This window comes from Vicugna pacos, chromosome 32 (assembly GCF_048564905.1).
Source record: "Vicugna pacos chromosome 32, VicPac4, whole genome shotgun sequence".
Classification (NCBI taxonomy): Eukaryota; Metazoa; Chordata; class Mammalia; order Artiodactyla; family Camelidae; genus Vicugna; species Vicugna pacos.
Window position 1 is genome coordinate 6,143,210 of NC_133018.1, and position 14,113 is coordinate 6,157,322.

Below are 14,113 nucleotides of genomic sequence, written 5' to 3' on the forward strand. Positions count from 1 at the left end.
ACTCTCCTGTAGTTCAGTAAAAGATTTTCAATTCTATACATGGTGGATCGTGTCAAATAATTTATCAGTTTAATTTTTTCTTGGCACTCCCCCTCGCCCCCCAGGCCCACTGCAGTCTGGATCAGGCTGTAGAGCTGTTGTCCTTCAACAACTCTTGGTCATCATCCTGGGGATCCCCTTCTTGTCTCTGCTTTGTTATAGTCCGTATTGTCTGTATTCTTAGATCTTCTGTTTTTTGGTTTATAGTCTCCTTTTGTTAGAGCATGTCCCCTAATGATTTTCAGAGAAAGGATTTATGGGAAGTAATTTTTTGAGACTTTATATTGCTTTAAATTGCCCCCTTTCCACCCTCACACCTAATTTGTCAGTATAGACTTCTAGGCATTTTCCATCATTGCTGCTGAGAATGATGTTCCTGATCCTGGTTTTTTTTTTATTGATTCATAATCATTTTACAGTGTTGTGTCAAATTCCAGTGTTCAGCACAATTTTTCAGTCATTCATGGACATATACACACTCATTGTCACATTTTTTTCTCTGTGATTTATCATAACATTTTGTGTATATTTCCCTGTGCTATACAGTGTAATCTTGTTTATCTATTCTACAATTTTGAAATCCCAGTCTATCCCATCCCACCCTCTACCCCCCTCCCCGGTAACCACAAGTCTGTATTCTCTGTCCATGAGTCTATTTCTGTCCTGTATTTATGCTTTTTTTTTGTTTGTTTGTTTGTTTTTGTTTTTTAGATTCCACATATGAGCGATCTCATATGGTATTTTTCTTTCTCTTTCTGGCTTACTTCACTTAGAATGACATTCTCTAGGAGCATCCATGTTGCTGCAAATGGCATTATGTTGTCGGTTTTTATGGCTGAGTAGTATTCCATTGTATAAATATACCACATCTTCTTTATCCAGTCACCTGTTGATGGACATTTAGGTTGTTTCCATGTTTTGGCTATTGTAAATAGTGCTGCTATGAACATTGGGGTGGTTTTTTGTTTTTGTTTTCTCCCTCTGGAAGATTTTAGAATCCTCTCTATCCCTGGGTTCTGAAATGCCAGGTCCAGTTTATGTAACTCAGATGGCTGGCTCCACCCTAGATCTGGAGTTTGGTGTGTGACCCAGCAGGTCCAGTTAGTGTGTTCCATTAATCTCAGGATGGGCGCATTACCCGGCCATCTAATGAGACTCAATTCTCAGACTTTAATTGAACTGATAGAGACACAGTGTCTCTCTCCCTGATTTGTACCTGGAAGGGTACAAGCCCATAGCTACTTAGGATCTCCATGAAAAGAAGCCCTTCCTGAGAAAGAAGCTATATTAGTTATCCATTTCTGTGTAACATATTACCCCAAAACTTAGTGGCTTAAGACTACAAACATCTATCATCCAGGTGCAGTTTAGCTGGGTGCTTCTTCCTTAAGTTCTCACACAAGGCTGCAGTCAGTGTTGTCTGGGGCTGCAGTCTCATCTGAGGACTCAGCTAGAGAGGATCTGCCTCCATGCTCAACCATGTGTACTGAGGACCACAGTTCCTCACTGGCTGTTGGCCTCCTTCAGTTCCTTGCTATTTGGGCTTTTCCTTAGAGCAGGACACAACGTTTCTATGCTAGAAACCAAATGAAGATCTCTTAGGGAATGAGCAAGTGCCTCCTCAAAGTTCTGCCCAAGGTCAACTCCTCAACCCAGGGTCCACATCTCACCTTCGACAGCTATTTTCAACAACACAAAAGAGTGCCAAGACAGTAGGGTAGGATGGGGTAGGTCACATTTAAACAAAGGGATCTTTAAGTGCCATTTTAGAAATGGTTTTGATTGGCTTTTCAAGGTATCAAGCATGTCCAAGGACTATATGAAAACCTGAGCATTAATTTTCTGAGCAGCTCTATTAGTCACTCATTATTATTCAGAGCTCTTCCAGTTGGAAATGACAGGGCCATATCCCAAATGAGCTTTGGCCAAAATACTTTATTGGTTCAAAGAATGGCCAATAGGCCATAGAAAGGAACATCAGAATCAGGGACCTGAAGTCTATGATGACTCTCCAGGTATCTCATCTCTGTCCATCTATCTCATCCTTTCTCACAGACTAGCTTTTCCACAAGGCTGGGGAAATGGCCATCCATAGCTGCTGATTCCCTCATCCTCCCACCTTCTACAGCCATAAGACTATCAGCCAGTCTCACTTGTCCCAAGTTTAAAATCCCAGGGAAAAGCTCTGATTGGCTCACCTGGGATCAGGTGGCCATCACTGGACCAGTCACCAATGACCAGTGGTTTTAGGGAAGTTAGAAAATACAGTGGCTCTGAGAACCATCTGGTTGGGAAAGAAGCAGTTCCCACCAGAGGCACCAAGCGAACACCACAAGGTGTCATGACCGTCCTAAAGCTGGAAATTGCGTAAGAATTTTACAGTAGAGACCCCACATAAATCCACAGGAGCACCACAGCTTTCAAAATCGTGTTCAGAGAAGCAGGTTGGAATCCATTTAAGTGACTGTTGACAAATTGTTCCCAATAATAGTGACTGTGGTTTTCACTACAGATGAATTAGCCATATATGGCCCCTCATTCAAAAGCTCATCCCTCCTTACAAAAGAGGACATATGCAGGGTTCTGTGAATAGAGTACTCAGTGTCCTTAGGATGTCACCTGTTCCCAGGCTTCAGTGTGCATTAGGATCAGGTGGGAGTTGGTGAAGCACGCACTTCACCAGACCTGTGCCTCAGATTGTTTCAGTGGTCTAGGGTGGAATCAAGGAGTCTGCATTTTTATATGGCTCCCAGATGATGCTAATGGAAGTGGTCCATGGACCTCGCTGAGAAACCATGCACCGGGCCACCTGCCTACAAGGTTCTAAAGATAAAGCACCTAGCATGTTGCCTGGCATATGGTTTGTGCCCAGGAAATATCCCAACAGAGACCCTGTTGGTCCCAGACCTGCACAAAACCTGAGTCCCCCTCAGTCCTATGCAGTCTTAAGTGTGAGATCAAGACCTCCCCTGCCCAGCCCCCAGCCTGCCCCGGGGGAAAGAATAAATACCAACAGCAGCATTTTCATTTTATAAGCACTTGGTTTTATTGCACAGAAGCAATTGAAAGTGGACTCCAGTGGAAAAGTGCGCCCCGGCATAGTTCAGTGGCCAGTGCCTAGCCCCACCGGCTCCAGCTCTTCCAGGATAGAGAGCTTGAGGCAAGGGCTTGACCACTCCTTTGGAAAATAGAAGGCATTCAGGAATAGGTTAAGACATCTCAAGCATAATATGTTTCTAACTGCTCATTCATTATTGCGGTCATCTGTCAATTGCACATACAGGAAATAAATGCACTTATTTGGAGAGGAGGGGGCAGTTTTTATAGTCAAGTGTTTACGTGTGGCATTCGGCATATAGCACATTCGGCTACATAAGCTATCATAACATAATTGTCCATCACCTATGGAGGGTTTGGGGTGTGGGACCAGGGGTTTGGAGTGCCCTCTCTTGCTAACATATTGCTAATAGAAATTCCTGTTTGGTGAAGGAGGGCCCATCGTCTAAGCAGAGTTTCTTCTTAAAGAAAAGAAAGGAAAAGTGAAAATTGGTTATGCCGATCCTTGAGCTCCCAGACCCTCCTGAGTTTCTTTGGCTGCTCTGGATGTTCCTTTCTTCCTACCTTACTTCTCCCCCTTGGTGGCCTTCTCTTCTGTGGCCTTCTCTGGAGGCTTGCTATCTTTCTGGTCTGTGCTAGAGGACTTCTCGGCCTTTTCCGTCTTGGCTTTGCCGGGTGTGGAGGCCTCCTTGCTGGGCTCCTCAGGCTTCTTGGCCTCTGTGGCCTTCCCCTCCTTGGCGTCTTTTTTCTCAGGTGCTGCTGGCGTCTCTTCCTTCTTTGGCTTTTCTGGCTCCTTCTCTGCTGCTTTGCTGGGTTCTTTGGCCTTGGCATCATCTGGTTCCTTCTTGGCCACCTCAGCCTTCTCTTTGGGTTTGGCGTCTTCCTTCCCCTTGGCGGGAGCCTCCTTCTCTGGAGTTGTTGCTTTTTTCTTATCTTCAGCCTCTTCCTTCTTGGTTTCAGCTTTGGGTTCTTTGGGCTTCTCCACAGCAGGCTCCTTCTTCTCCGGCACCTCGGGCTTTGGAGCCTCCTTCTTGGGCACCTCATCTTTCTTGCTGTCCTTCTCAGTTTTTGGTGTGGCTGGAGCTTTCTCCTCCACCTTCTTTGGGGGCTCTTTGGCTTTTACCTCCTGTGGTTTCTCTTCCTCCTTCACAGGGGACTTTGCCTCTTCCTTCTTGGGGACCTCCTTCTCAGGAGCCTTGGTGTCCTCCTTCACAGGAGACTTGGCCTTCTCCGGGGATTTGGCCTCTTCCTTCACAGGAGACTTGGCCTTCTCTGGGGACTTGGCCTCTTCCTTCACGGGGGACTTGGCCTTCTCTGGGGACTTGGCCTTCTCTGGGGACTTGGCCTCTTCCTTCACAGGGGACTTGGCCTTCTCTGGGGATTTGGCCTCTTCCTTCACGGGTGACTTGGCCTTCTCTGGGGACTTGGTCTTCTCTGGAGATTTGGCCTCTTCCTTCACAGGGGACTTGTCCTTCTCTGGAGATTTGGCCTCTTCTTTCACGGGGGACTTGGCCTTCTCTGGGGACTTGGCCTTCTCTGGAGATTTGGCCTCTTCCTTCACAGGGGACTTGGCCTTCTCTGGGGACTTGACCTCCACTGGGGATTTGGTCTTCTCTGGGGATTTGGCCTCTTCCTTCACGGGGGACTTGGCCTTCTCTGGAGATTTGGCCTCTTCCTTCACAGGGGACTTGGCCTTCTCTGGGGACTTGGCCTTCTCTGGAGATTTGGCCTCTTCCTTCACAGGGGACTTGGCCTTCTCTGGAGATTTGGCCTCTTCCTTCACAGGGGACTTGGCCTTCTCTGGGGACTTGGCCTTCTCTGGAGATTTGGCCTCTTCCTTCACAGGGGACTTGGCCTTCTCTGGGGATTTGGCCTTCTCTGGAGATTTGGCCTCTTCCTTCACGGGGGACTTGGCCTTCTCTGGAGATTTGGCCTCTTCCTTCACAGGGGACTTGGCCTTCTCTGGGGATTTGACCTCTTCCTTCTCTGGGGACTTGGCCTTCTCTGGAGATTTGGCCTCTTCCTTCACTGGGGACTTGGCCTTCTCTGGGGACTTGGCCTCCAATGGGGACTTGGCCTTCTCTGGGGATTTGGCCTCTTCCTTCTCTGGGGACTTGGCCTTCTCTGGAGATTTGGCCTCTTCCTTCACTGGGGACTTGGCCTTCTCTGGGGACTTGGCCTCCACTGGGGATTTGGCCTTCTCTGGGGATTTGGCCTCTTCCTTCACTGGGGATTTGGCTTTCTCTGGGGATTTGGCTTCTTCCTTCACAGGAGATTTAGCCTTCTCTGGTGACTTCACTTCCACTGGGGACTCAGCCTTTTCTGGGGACTTGGCCTCAGCAGGGGACTTGGCCTCTTCTGCTGGGGGAGACTTTGCTTCTTCTCTTCCTTCCTCCTCCTTAGCTTCCTCCTCTTTCACCTCTTTCTCCTCTTCTTCAGTCACTTCTTCGGTCACTTGGACCTCCTCTGTCTGTTCCTCCAGAATCACAGTTTCCTTCTCTGACTTTTCTACCACCTTGATTTTCTCTTCGCTTTTGACCTTTATGTGAGTGGTCATGGGGGGGATTTTGGGGAGTACTTCTGGAAGGGAGAAAGGAGTTGGGCCAAAGCCAATCCGACATTCTTCGCCCTCCAGGAGTTTTCTGCAGAATGGAAAATAGAACATGTTACTATTAACTCTAAGCAGGCTGATGAGTTGCGGGCTTCCTGAGTTACTCTGAAGGGTCACAGCATCCAACGATACGTACTCTGGTGGAGGAAGGAGTGTGAATGGTGGGCGCTTTGAGACAGGAAATGGTCACTTAGTAGATCATCCCAGGGACGACCAGAATCTGTGCCCCGATGGCACTGCTCTTGTTTAATGCAGCTAAGGCTGCAACTTACAAAACATTTTTTCCTGAAAAAGGGCCCTTGAGAGAGCACCTCTATTAATAAAAATTACACTTACTGTCCCTCATAAAACATTATTCAAGAGAAAGGTGGGAGTATGAGCAAAGAATTCCACATTAATAAATCTTAATAAAAAATTAATAAAAAAATAAATTTAAGAGGTCTTAGAATGTTCCCATTTGAATTTCAAAGGTCTCTTGATATCTTATATTCTCATCCTCTGGATTTAAGGAATAAGATGGTGGCAGAGTTTCCACTCTTTCTTACTCACAAGATGTGTGACCTTAGCTAAGCCACTCAAACTCTTTAAGCCTCAGTTTCCTCACTAGTAAAAGCAGGGTCGTAAGGAGTCCCTACCTCAGAGGGTTGTTTCAATGAAATAATGAATAAAAAGAACCTGGCAATACCTGCCTCAGAGTAAACGTAGGCGTTACCCATACAGACCAGTGCTTTGCAAATGTAACAGCATGCAAATCACCCAGGAGTCTGATTAAAATGCAGATTCTGATTCAGCAGGCCTAGGGTGGGGCCCGAGAGCCTGCCTTTCTGACCAGCTTTCAGATAATGTTGATTGTGCTGGTTTGTGGCCAATGCTTTGAGTAGCAAGACTAGAGATCAGGGCCAAGACAGGGGAAGTGAAGGGTGGGACCAGCCAGCAAGTGGGACAGGTCCTCAGGGGGTCAGCCCTGTTCCTGAGCAGGACACTGCCAAGCCAGGTCTCGTGGCTTTCTGATGGCTGCATTTACTGAGGGCTTTCTCTGCGACAGCCCAGTGGCACCTGCGTCATCTGGATTAGTTCAGGAACAAGATTATTAGCACCTTATCCCAACAACCCCATGATATGTGGGTACTGTTATTATAACCCCCATTTTACTTCCCCAGGAAACTAATGCTTAGAGAGCTAAGAAACTCTATGAGGCCGAGTTGTAAAGGTCCCTGACGACGCAAGTACCTCCTATCCTTGCAAAGCAGGCCTCTGGTTGGCGGATTTGGGAAGAGGGTGAGGAGCTTTTACCCTCTAAATCATTGTCAGAATGAAACTAAGTCACTCTGAAGATATTTGTCCCTCAGAAGGTAGAATGGTCGTTGCCAGGGCTGTTGGGGGGAGGGAGTGGGGAGTTACCATTTAGTAAGCACTGAATTTCAGTCTGGAAGATGAAAAAGTTCTGGAGACAGATGATGGTGATGACTGTACAACAATGCAAGCAGTTTAAATACCACTAAGCTGTACACTTAAAAATGGTTAAATGGTAAGTTTTATGAGCAGGCTGCCTCACTGGGGAGCTGAAAATCCAAGGCTTCTCCTCCTAAGAACACAAAGGCGCTCCACCCCCCTGGCCCCTCACCTGTAAGCAGCAATCTCGATATCCAGAGCCATCTTGACATTGAGCAGGTCCTGGTACTCTCGGAGCTGGGCTGCCATCTCCCACTTGGTGTTCCTCAGCTCAGCATCCAGCTGCTGGATGGCTTCCTGGGGAGGAGAAATCACACACGTCACACGTCAGTCCGCACCTGGCCCTCAGCCCCGGAGAAGTTGGGGCAGGCTAGACAAACCCAAGGCAGTCCTGTCCAGCCAGGCCAACCCCCTTCCTGTGAAAGCTACGGGGCCTCATCCACGGGCACGGAAACCACCAGGAACAAAAGTCCTGCTGTGTGTATAACCTCAGCCTGGGGAGTGGTCTGGGATGAAACACACCAGACACCAACAATGGTTATCACAGGTAAGTGGGATGAGGGGTGAGTTTTCACAGATCTGAAGCTTAGAAAGGGCTCAGTGGGAACAGGGCCTTGTCTGCTTTGGCTCCTGATTGTTTCCCCAGTGCTCCAAAGTGCCTGCCACCTAGTAAAGGCTCGGGAGGCATCTGGTGATGAGGACTGAAACAGTGCACAGAAGCACGTTAAATACAAGCTGAAACATCTCCCCAACCCCAAGCCCACTCAGCCACTGCTTAAGGTGAACCATTACGGCAGATTTTTATTGCCTCCTTTATCTACAGTCAACACATACTACTTGTATAAGAAGGTCTTTAAAAGTGCCATTTTCTTTCAGCTGTTGTCTTTATTGGGAGGTACCTGCCAAGGTTTTCCCCAGGCTACCCTCAGTCACGGACACTGCTTATTGTTCATTGAACGCCCACTATGACCAAGGCCCTGCTGAGCATGCTCACTCATCTCATGAAAAGTTCACCTCTCTTGAACCTTCACAGCTCTGAAAAGGAGGCTTTTTTTTTTTCATTACATTGAGGGAATTCATATTCAGAGAAGCAGAACACTTTCCTGGGGTCACACAGCTAGAAAGACATCTTGGTATCTCTGGTATGTCTGACTCAAAAAGGGGCAGTGACTTGTCCAGGGTCACCCAGCCAGATGAGGCAGTCTCTGGCTCTCTCTGCTCCACCCCTGCTCACCTGGTAGGATGCGATGTCAGCCTGATGACGGTCCTCCAGCTCAGAGCGCTGCCTCTCCAGCGAGTCCTTGGTGCTTTTGAGCGTCTCCAGCTCTGTGGTCCTGGCCTGCAGCTGGCGCCGGTACTCAGTTATCTCCTCCTGTGCTGAGCGCATGGCGTCTGTGTTCATCTTGGCTGCTTCTGACAGTCGGTCCAGCCTCACTGGGAGAGAAGAGGACAGAACACAGGGTTAGACACAACTGGATTTGGATTCTAGTGCCCAGATGTGGAAGGTGACACACATGGGTTGAGGACCTACTGAATGCAGGGTGCCATCTTGGATGCTTAACTCACCCTATCCTTTGTGACAGGCAAATGACTACTGTCCAAGGCCAGTAGACCAGTTCAAGCAGCAGAGCTGGGCTTCAAATTTAGTGTCTATCTGGCTCCAAAGATCACACTCTGTCTCCCCAAACTCAGAATCTGGAAACTCTGCAGAGCAAAGGAAGCCCCCATTTCTGGGCATCCTGGTTCAGCTCCCCAGCAAAGGCTGGCACTGCTGGGGGTTCAAGTGAGAAACTCGGCCCACGGAGCTTAACTGTGAGCTTGTGGTTGAACAAGTTAATGAGCCTGTGACCTTTAGAGGCATCGAGGGCGCTATGAGCCACCATGTAGCCATAGCCCCTTCCTTGTAGGTTTCTGCTGTGCAGAGCCCAAGGTCACTTCTGACCTGTGTGCCAGTTCCTCTGTCCCTTCCTCCACCAAGCTGCGCATTCTCTAGCACAGGAGCCCCTGCACCAATGGCAGCCACACCCCAGCCCCTGTGAGCAATGGGTAGCTAGTTTCTAGAAGATTTTCCGGGGGCCAGTAGGGGTCTGGAAACTAGTCTGAATCTCCTGAAAGTGAACACCCTGAATCCTGAGATAATGACACTCAGGACCTAAGTCTTGGGAATGTGGGAAGAAGAGATGCCAGCTAGGTGGTCCAGAAGTCCTCGGATGCCTGTGTGAAGGGCAAAGCCTAAGAGAGCAGAGAGGTTTGCTATGGGATGAGCCTTGCTGCAGAAATGGGGGAGGAGATGGTTCTGCCACTGCAGAGGAGAGGAAGGAACTGGAAAAGCCATGTTTCCGAATCCTAGCTTTTCTGATTTTCTCTGCTAATGCTAGCCAAGACTTAGAAACCATCCAAGTGGGTGAGGATTCTTACCCACTGTGGATCACAAACCTGTATGAAAATCACTGAAGCCTCTGTCCCCTCTCCCAAGAACAATGCAGAAGTTTTACAGCCACTTTTGGAAATAATCATGGAGCTTCCCAGAGTAAGAAGCCCAGTTAGTCCATCACTCTTTCAATCCCAAAGGAAATGAAAACCAGAGAGGGCAAGTGTTGGTCAAAGTCACCCTGTAGGAGCTGGGCTCAGAGCTGCGACAGCTCAATCTAGCTGACTCAGGGTGGCTTGGAGTTGGGGGAGCGGCGGATTTGGGAGGCTCCCAGCTTTTCTTCTGGGAAGAGGGGACATTAAAGGGCCCACTGGCCACCTCAGCCTCAGGCACCAATTGGTTGTGGCGATGGTCCCCCTGGGAGAAAGAATGTGAGGGTGACCCACCCCTCCCGGACTGTCGTGGGGAGGAGCCTAATAGGTGTCAGGTGAACGGGCCCCCTGCAGTGTGCAGGAAAGGGGGATGGGCAGCGTCGGACAGGGAAGGCATGTTACTTTGAAGGGCAAAGAGCCTCCAGTTCCTGCGACTAGAAGACAGCACTGCTTTGAAGCTGTAGAGAGAACCTGATGGAGAGGGGCCTCAGAGTGGGTTACCTAACCTTGGGAGAAGGAGCAGAGTGGACCCGTAGTTGAAGGACAGATAAAGGCACCCTGGAGGAGGCAAAAGGAGAACCCAGAGTTGTGGATAAGGCGGGGGGCTGGGTATCCTACAACTCAGAGTGAAACTGTTAAGGGGCATGCATCTTGCAAGGGGAAGCTGAGCAGGACACCATTCAACCCAGCCACCTCTATGCAGCGCCCACTACCACCCTAGTTCACACCACCCTGCCTCTCGTTGTTCGACCAGCAGGGGCGCCCCACCCTCCCTAACCCCGCGCGCCAGCGAACCTCGGAACCACTCCTCGGACTGTAGCGTGCTCTGCACCGTGTGGCCTTCAAGCTGCGCGCGGATCTCGCGCAGTGCCGACGTCACGTCGCACTTGAGGGCGTCGCGCGCTTCAGCCTGCGCTTGCGCCTGCGCGGCGCCGCTGCCCTGGATCTGGCCGAGCAGCTCGCCCACCTCCTCCTGGTGGTGACGCCGCAGGTAGCCGCACTCTTCCTGCAGGGCTTGCGCTTTCTTCTGCAGCTCGACGCGCGCCGCATCGGCCTCCTGAGCAAAGCGCGCGAGGGCGCGGGCGGCCGCCTCAGCCTCCTCGCGCTGCCGGGCCTCGTCGTCTAGGCGCTGGCGCACGTGCGCGATGTCCTCCAGCAGGTGCTCTTGCTCCAGGCGCAGCTGGCCGCGAGCCGCGCCCAAGCGCAGCACTGCGCCGCGCATCTCGCGCACCTCGCGCTCGTACAGCTCACCCATGGCCGAGCGGCCCGCCTGCTGCTGCCGCAGCGCCGCCGCCTCGCCTTCCAGGCTGCGGTTATGTGCCTCGAGCTGCCGCACCTTGTCGATGTAGCCCGCGAAGCGGTCGTTCAGCGCCTGCAGCTGCTCCTTCTCGCTGCGCGCCGCCGCCGCCGCCACTACGTAGCCCTCCGGTCCGTTGCTCAGCGTGTCTAGTGAGTCGGTGCTGGATGCGGCTCCTGCGCCGCGGAAGCGGCTCGGCGAGGCCGACACGGAGCTCACGGACGTCCGCGCCCACGAGTGGAAGCCGCTGGAGGAGCCGGCTGCAGAACGCACTCCGCCCGCGCCGCCCTTGCGGGCCAGCGCATAGTGCAGGCTGCCTCCTCCGTGCAGCGGCGCAAAGGCGCCCAGCAGCGCGTCCGCGCCGCTGAAGCTCATCTTGGCCGGAGCAGGTGCGGCTGCCGGCGGAGCGGGAGCCTGAAGCCAGGACGGGGAGGGCGGCACTGCGGCAGCTCCGGGGCGGCCGGCCCTTTTATAGCAGCCCGGCGGGGTCCAGCCCCTCAGCAGTTGAGGGGGGGGAGCGGGGGAGGAGGGCCCCGCCCTCTCCGCCTCCTCCCCCAGCGGCCCGGGGCCGACCGGCTCCGCCGCAGTGAGAGGGGTGGGGCAGGGTAACCTAGGAGTGAAGGGGAATCGATGCAGCGTCAGAGGAGCCCCCCGAGGCCGAGTCAGCGGGTGGAGGACTCCCGGAGTGGACCAACAGGGACCCCCGGATGCGGGTCGGAAGACTCTGCTACTATGTTCGGAATAAGGGAAGGAACCAGAAGGGGAGAGGACAAGGAGACCTGATAGGAATAGGGGCAGGATGCCTAAGGGATGTAGCAATAGAAGACTCTGTAGTCAATAGGATGAGGGGGGCCTCTGAATGAGAGGGGCACAAGATTCTCCTAGCAGTTAGCCCCTTATGATCAGGGGTACAGAGTGTCTGCAGCCGGCCCAGAATAGGGGAGGGAGAAAAGTAATCTAAATGGAGGTGTAGTGGACGCTACAGAGGATGGAGATAGACGACCCCTGAATGGAGGTATACAGTTCCCCTAGTAGCTAGAGGGGCCACCAGGAGAGGGCTCAGGGAACTTTGCTGCCAACTCCAGAAGAGGGGAGGGGGACCTAGAGTTGGCGAGGGCGGCAAGGCTACCCTGAACTAGGGTTGTGGGAGACACTGCAGAAGATGGAAAAGGGAAGCCCAGATGGGGCGGTGGGGCACTGGGATCTCTGCAGATAAGAGATGGGAGACCCTGCAACTGACCCCAGCAAGGGGAAGCCTCAGTGAAGTGGGCAGAGGGTCCCCTGTAAAGACAGGGTGTGAGGGTCAGAGAACCCAAAGTGGGGGTGCTGTGGGGTACTGAGCATGAAGTTGGGAGAACTGACGTCTATGTGGGGTGGGGAGAAGTGATAAGTGTGCTAGAAATCACTCAGGCCAGGGTCTGCATACTGAGGTCAGCTCCACAGTTGGTGGCCAAAGGACCTTGGGAAAGTTGTGCACCCTGCTCGGTTTTCCCCGTTTGTACAAAGGACCTTGCCCTGGGTCAGTCTGCAACTCTAGAGCCTCTGCTTCCCCAGTAGCTTTTTCTTTGTGTGTGTGGAGGGAGTCTCTTGCTGAATTGGAGGAGAACCCTCCTACTGCCTGTGGATGTAGCAGCCGCTTTCCCACAACTAGGAAGTCCATCTTTCTTCCTCTAACCTCCCTGCTTTTCAGCTTCAACTTGTCATCTCTCCCCCACACCCACAACAGACAAGTGGGTGCCATGATAGGCCTTCATTCTCAGCCCCAGAGAAGTGGTGGGATGCTTTCAGAGTATCAGAGTCCCTCACCCCCATAAGCTCTAATTCAGGTAGAAAAGGGGGCCCTGGTATTTGGAGGGCCTTGCAGCTGCTCTTGTAATTTGGCTTTTTCTTGGTTTTGGCTCAAGTTAAGTGCCTTGGGAGTTGGGGCGGCGCTGCGGCTGGTGCTTCAGCACCAGGGACAGGGCCTACTCTTTGTTGGGGAGAAAGGGGTTAATGTCTTGAGGGGTGGGGAGGGAGGAATGCCATTCCTACTTTGCTCGAGCCCTGTGCTATGCAGATGGGGAACTGAGGAGGGTGAATGACCCAGCAGGGTCACATCGGGAGCCAAAGATCCAGGCCCTTGACCTTCTGCTAGGGTCCAGTCCCATTTTCCATTAAGTTCTCCTACATACACATCTGGGCTGCCTTGCCCCTCCATCGGGAGCTGAAGGGACACCCCTAGATGCCAGATGCCAGGAGGGAGCCTTGAGGCCCCCTGGCGAGTCAGCGTAGACTCCCCCCCCAACCAGACCCGAGCCTTCCTCAGGCAGTTATCTCAACCCCACTACGTTTCCAGTTTACAGGGTTTTCCTTTTGTAGGATCCCCAGGATAGGGACAGACAGATTCCCCCAGGAAAGACCTCGGCCAGTTCATTTCTCTTTGCCATTTACCTCATTCCCAGACCCCTGGTTCTAAGCAGACCCCCAGAGATGGGGAAGGATGGTGCTGTCCCTTTAACCACGTTTTACTGGGAGGAGAGTTTGCTGGGGAGGAAGAAGGAGGGGGAGGGGATTTTCTGGTTTTGTATGGAGAAGCAGAACATGATGAAGCATTTTTCCCTGGCTAAAGATCCAGTCCAGCTCCAGTTTGCAGGGGGCAGAAGGTCTGGTTTTCATTTGGTGCTGGGAGGATGGAGGTGAGTGTCTGATCTGAGGCTTCTGAGAATGGCATGGCGCAGGGGGGCTTGAGGAGGGCCCCCATGCTCTCACATGGCTTCCAATTTACTTGTCATTCTGCTTGGAATCTTGCCAGTAGAGCCCTGTTCCTGTGGGCCTTTTCAGTCATCTACATAATGCAGATGCACCCTCTGGGTGTAGGAAAGCTGATAAGCAGCTGAAAGCAAGGGGGAGTGGCAGGAGAGGCTGGGTAAAAGAGGAGAAGGGGCCAAGGTGGATTCTATGAAGGCTGGGGCAGGCGACAACCATGGGATCACAGCTGCGTGTGAATTCCTAGCGAGAAGTCCCAAGCATGATTCTTGTGGCTGGAAAAAAGTGACATGAGGGTGGGGGTGCTGGGGTCAGCCTTCCCGGAGGGCCTTTCAGGTTGACCTCCAGGAAGCCATCCCTGGCTTCTTTTACTCCCACGTGTAGTCAGT

General features: G+C 51.9%; 1 protein-coding gene across 1 annotated transcript; it reads right to left on the reverse strand.

Moving 5' to 3' along the window:
• Positions 1–3,109: 3,109 nt before the first annotated feature.
• On the reverse strand, positions 3,110–11,354 carry NEFH (neurofilament heavy chain). The gene is made up of 5 exons (XM_072953147.1): positions 10,478–11,354; positions 8,394–8,593; positions 7,332–7,456; positions 5,432–5,738; positions 3,110–5,380 (listed from the first exon to the last, which is right to left on the reverse strand). The coding sequence occupies exons 1-5, from the start codon at positions 11,352–11,354 to the stop codon at positions 3,662–3,664; spliced, it is 3,228 nt and encodes a 1,075-aa protein (XP_072809248.1). The 3' UTR covers positions 3,110–3,661.
• Positions 11,355–14,113: the final 2,759 nt, after the last annotated feature.